General features: G+C 47.2%; 1 protein-coding gene across 1 annotated transcript; it reads right to left on the minus strand.

Annotated features, from left to right (window-relative positions):
- Positions 1–2,430: 2,430 nt before the first annotated feature.
- On the minus strand, positions 2,431–5,612 carry LOC116275444 (antigen peptide transporter 2-like). Its single transcript, XM_031667655.1, has 5 exons — positions 4,448–5,612; positions 4,098–4,271; positions 3,763–3,922; positions 3,262–3,398; positions 2,431–2,895 (listed from the first exon to the last, which is right to left on the minus strand). The coding sequence occupies exons 1-5, from the start codon at positions 4,610–4,612 to the stop codon at positions 2,716–2,718; spliced, it is 816 nt and encodes a 271-aa protein (XP_031523515.1). The 5' UTR covers positions 4,613–5,612; the 3' UTR covers positions 2,431–2,715.
- Between the last annotated feature and the right edge of the window lie 150 nt (positions 5,613–5,762).

The following is a 5,762-nucleotide window of genomic DNA, read 5'->3' on the forward strand; positions in this document are numbered from 1 at the left end:
AAATTCTGACAATTCCGCATTTCCTCCTCTTGTTTCACAATTGCCATGTAGATTCCAAGTGGCTATCCCTGGGTGGAGGCATAAAGGACTTGAAACTCAATGCTGTTTCCACATAGGGCCGGGCAGACACGGTATAGAGTTGTTTTGGCGTCCAAGGAAATCTATCAGTTTCCCAAGCTTTCCCCTCTCCATTCATACTTTCCTTCAGAAAGAATAAGGCATGCCTAAGTGGGAAAGATACTGCAGGTAAGTGACAAGAAGGGGAAATTATAGGGTAAGGAGATCAATCAAATGGTGATGGAGGGTAGGAGTGAACAAAAAGAACTCTGGAGCAAACCAGGATTAGCGACATCTGTGGTTCCTAGACACACCACACTTACAGGAATTTGTCTGTCTAGCCCGAATATTACGACTTTCAGAGGACATTTTTCTGTGTCCCTGACATAAAGCCTACCTGGGAGTTTCCCCTGAGATAAGAAACTTTCAGGACATCTTAAGGTCTACTGCTTCTTCCTGTGCTGCCCATCAAGATAAGTTTTCTACCCAGCTTTATCATGATGAGCTGTGTGATTTCATGTCAGTTTCTCCGTAAAATTAGATTTGACTGTTACATTATTTTTAAGATGCCTTCCAGGCTTAAAGTATGATGATGCATGGGTGTAACTGTATGGAGGAAATCAAAGAATTTCTCAGATCATCTTCTTCCGTGAGGGCTTCAGCTTCCATAAAGTTGGGAGATACAGGAATTATTATTCCTGTTTTATGAATAAAAGACATTTGTGGGAGGGAAAGGAATCAGGCCAGAGCTCTTTCTCTCCAAAGGCCTATTTTACTGTCTGTGAAATTTGAGAGATGGATGGGTGTGGAGCTGCAAGTCAGCCCCAGGATGAAAGAAAGGCAAATCTGCACAAGAACTGCCCACTCTTACCCCATCCTCACTGCACCCTGCTCCCAACAGCCGCCAGGCAAGAAAAAATCCAGAACAGCAGTTCTGGGGAATCCGTTGCCAGCACTGGAAAGTACCTGCTGTTTCCGGGAATATGAAGGTTTCTCTTTCCTAGAATAGCAACCTTCCAAGTTAAGTCCCTCCCATCAACCAGTGATCTGTACAATGTTGCACTTTCAGTAGTGGGAGTGGGCAGGGAGGATTAAGATTGAGCACGATGGAGGAGATATTTATTCATTTATTCAACGGACTTTTTATTTATTCTCCACTATGAATTTGGCCCTCGACCAGGTAGTAGATATAAAGCTTCATAAGATATATGGCTTTCTGCCCAGGTGCTCATGGTCTAGTGGAAGGTCGAAAAAGCTGGGAAGGTGAAGATAGAACTTTAAAAGGGCTGTGAAAGAGGTAACCACACAGTGACAGAAGCATGTGGAAAGGGCTCTTTGCCCAGACTGACGACGTAAGGAAGGCTTCCTGGAAGACCTGAAAACTGAGTTAAGTCTTGAACTTGAAAATCAGGGGCGAGTCGAGCAGAAAATGGGCAAGAAAACACCATATGCAAAGGCACAAAGGTATTGGGGAGGGCAGGAAGTTTGTTGTGGAGCTGAATGCAGCAAGAAAGGCTGAGACAGGTGGGCTGGAACACTGTGTGCCCTGAAAAGGATCTCTGCAGTAGGGCTCAAGAGCACCTGAAGGAATTTTCAGAAATGCCATCATCGTATGTGACATACAATTTAGAAAAATGACTTTGTGAAGAATGGCTGAAAGAGGGAAGCTAATGGCAGAGAAACCTCCCTGGTGATGGGATTATCTTAAGTCTATGGGTGAAGACTGTAACAGTGGGACCAGAGAGAAGAGAATAGATTCAGAATTATTTAGAGCTCAAAGCAGCAGAGCTCTTCTCAATCTGATTATGGATTAGGGTTTATGGACCCAAGATGCAATATCATTTATTGGGCCAGGGTGTGGACTCTAGGGTCAGGCCTGTGTTCAAACTCCAAGTCCACCACTACGACTGCCTTGGGAAAGTCATTTAACCCCTGTGAGCTTCAGTCTTCTCGTCTATAAAACAGGGGTAATAACCAACCTCATAAGGTTGGGGATAACGATTAAAAACGATAATACATTAAAAACACTTAGCACAGTTCCTACTCACATTAAAACTCTATCAATGGTAGCTGTTACCAATGTTGTTATTAATACTGTTAATCAGGGAACTGTTCTCTGTCCCTCCATACCCTAGCTTCTTCAAAATAGCAGACACTGGTGGGAACAGGGAACGATATAGAAAGGCAATCTCATGAATATTTATGTCATTTTTTGTTAATTTCTATCTCAAAAAACAGATAAACAACTGATGGGACAGGCAGCAAAATAGTAACTATGGTTATCTCTGGGAAGTGACACAATGGGTACTTTTAGTTTTCTTCTTTGTACTTTTTTATATTGTCTAAATTTTCTATATGAATGTATACAGTTCATGTAAGAAGGAAAATATTTTAAAATATATTTATTATGCCACAAAATACTCCTCATCACCAGGCAAAGCTCTAGTCACCAAGGAATTAAGTTTCCTGGACACAGACAGCCCCCACCCAACCCCACCCCACCCCTCCATCCCACCAAAAGCACACAGGGTCCAAATCTCCATCATGCCTGCAACTCAGGAACAACTATCTGGCCACAAAGCTCTGGGAAACTCAAAGCAGGAACAGCTCTGGGTCCTGGAGACGCCCCTGAGAAGACGGCCCAGTATCCCTGGGGCCTCAGTCCATCAGCCGCTGCTGCACCAGGCGGGAATAGAAGTCCTGCCCCTCTTGGAGCTGGGCAAGCTTCTGCAGCTCGCCCTCCTGGAGAACGAGGATCTGGTGGGCGCTCTGAACTGTCTGCAGCCTGTGAGCGATCACCAGCACTGTGCGATCCCCACGGGAATTCCAGTCCTGCAGCTGAAGGGGTGATCACAGTGCCTCAGAAAGACAGGAATAAGACGGACACCATATCCACCTGGGCACCATCTCTTAGGACTTAGGGTAAAGAAGATGTGAAATAAAAGAAGGTAGGAAAGGGCAGTAGATAAAGGCCTGGACTGCCCTTCTCGTCTGGCTGTACTGCCACAGCTGGAGGAACGGGAGCCCAGGAGGAATCGGGGCTGCCTTCACACCACCAGATTCCATTCCCCAACCCCAAGAAGGCACAGACTCTTTCCACTAGTAAGTCCTTCGTCCTCCCTCTGCCCAATTCTGCACAGGCTGATCCTCCCAGCGTGCCCGCTCCCAGGCCCCACTGTCCCCTGCCCCTCTCACGGTACTCACGGCCTGCTCGCACTGCACATCCAGGGCACTAGTGGCCTCATCCAGGATGAGGACTCGTGGGTCTCGCACAAGGGCCCGGGCAATGGCCAGACGTTGTTTCTGTCCCGCAGCCAGCTGGCTCCCCTTCTCCCCTACATCTGAGGACATCAGAGAAATTCTCTTCCTCAGATACAAGTGACAGAGACAACATACAAGGAGGGACAAGTGCATAGCAGGTACTTCCAGTAGGACCTCGGGAGGTGGGAGGAGGGCCATGGGGTGGAGACCTGACGAGGCTGCCCGTGGAGGGAGCACCACTGCTGCATTGCTTTCTGCAAACAAAGACTCTTGAGCAAGATGGAGGCTGAAGAATTCAGGGTACGCAGAAGGAGACATAGGAATGGAGTAAAGGGCAGAGGAACAGCAAACATCAAGTTACAGGGACACGACTCTCACCACTAAGAGTAAGTGTGATTTTCTCTTTTTCACTGAAGGAGCAGGCTTACAATTTGTAGAAGATACCTGTGTATATTCCATGCTCCATTTCCTGGATGAAGTCATCTGCGTGGGCAGCCTGGGCAGCCGCCATCACCTTATCATCTTCGCAGCTCTGCAGCCCATAAGCAATGTTGTTCCTCACAGAACCGGAGAACAGCACAGGCTCCTGCCCAACTGAAACCACCTGTGCAGACGGGACAGGGGCAGAGGACTATGTATAAACCCCCAAGGCACGGGCCCTCTTGTCCTCCCCACCTACCTCCCTCAGAATGAACACCTGGTGCATCTCTCCGTGGATCTCCCATCCTCTCTCTGTACATGCTCCCTTCTCCTGTCCCGTCTTCTCCCTCCTCACCCACCTGGCTGTGCAGGTAGCAGTGTTCATATTGTGAGACGGGCTTTCCATCCAGCAACACCTGTCCCGCGGTGGGCTGGTACAGATTCTGCAGCAGGGCAGCCACTGTGCTCTTCCCAGACCCATTGGGTCCCACCAGCGCCGTCACCTCACCAGGACGTAGGGTGAACGTCAGCCCCTGGAAAACCAGAAAAGAGTTAAGGGCCTGCCCCTTCTCCCTCAAAATCCCTCCATTTCTCTTCCTAGCAGAGGCAAGACCAGTTTCTCAGAGGCAAATGAACTACAGGCTGTGATGTCCAATTATGCATTAGCAGCAGAGAGCAAGGGTCCAGGTTTCCTCCCTCTTTCAGGCACCTTGAGCACAGGCCTGTCGGGGCGATTGGGATATGCAAAGGAGACGTCTTGGAATTTCACAACCCCCTGCAGAGTGGTGGGGGCCAGTGTGCCAGGTGAGGGCAGATTTGGCTGTCGGTCCATGTAGGAGAAAACCTTGTCCGCAGCTCCCACGTTGCTGAGCATATCCCCATATATGTATACCAGGGTCTGGAAAACAGGAATGGGAGAGCCGGCTAATCAAACACACTTCCACCAGAGACCACCCTCCCACCTCCTCACACACTCCACTCACAACTGTACTGCTCCTCCTCCGTATTCAAAAGAGATTCTCCACCTTTAAATGTACAATTTGGATGGAATTTAAAAGCGGCACCAATACCCCAGTGTTCCAATTTGCAATGTAAAAGATATACAGTCCATTCTCCTGCCATTCAGCATTGCCTCTAGCCCCAGATCTTTTCAGTTACTGCTTCCTATTACTTGGGCCCGGTTCTGTCTTGCTTGATTAGACGGGAACTCCTTAAATGCAGGCACTGTGTCCAACTCACCTGTGTAGCCATCAGAGTGACTAGCGCAGTTCTCTACACAAAAAAGATGTTTATCAAGTGTCTAGGAAAATGTTTAAATAAAGCCCTGGATGAAGTAGCTGTTTTTGAGAACTGGTAAATGTAGGAAGAGACCTAAATGCTCACTCTGCCTTTCCTCATCAAACTGTACCACTGGGTAATGAAATGGTAGATAAGGGGCAGTCTCCCTTCATAGACCTATTTCAGATAATACATGAAGAATGACAGAGTATCTCCCTTTTGCAGCCCTAATTCTGTCATGGATCTAGGTACTGCTCATCGGTGGCTGATGTTGCCACAAATAGAGAACCAGACACTGTGTGACTCTTGGAGGAAGAAAGCATCACCACCTAAAAAGCACTGTTGCTGGAAAAAGACAAAAAAAAAAAAAAAAAACCCTCAATCTCACAAGCTTCTAGGTGTATCTATCAATAGACAGGAAATACAGAGGCAGAAGAGCATATAATACCACAGGGATTCAGTCAACAAAATCCAGACCCTAAGAAACTCCACAGGACAAACAACCTATTTCTTCAGCAAATAAACTGTGCAAGGGAAACTTTTAGAAAGACACATGGATTGATGGATGGAGGGATGGATAGATAGATAGACAGATGGAGAGAGAGAGAGAGAGAGAGAGAGAGAGAGATAGACAGACAGACTTAGGTGTAGATAGAGAGAGAGAGAGAGAGAGAGAGAGAGAGATAGATAGATAGACTTAGATAGATAGATAGACTTAGATAGATAGATAGACTTAGATAGATAGA

This window comes from Papio anubis, chromosome 6 (assembly GCF_008728515.1).
Source record: "Papio anubis isolate 15944 chromosome 6, Panubis1.0, whole genome shotgun sequence".
Taxonomy (NCBI): domain Eukaryota; kingdom Metazoa; phylum Chordata; class Mammalia; order Primates; family Cercopithecidae; genus Papio; species Papio anubis.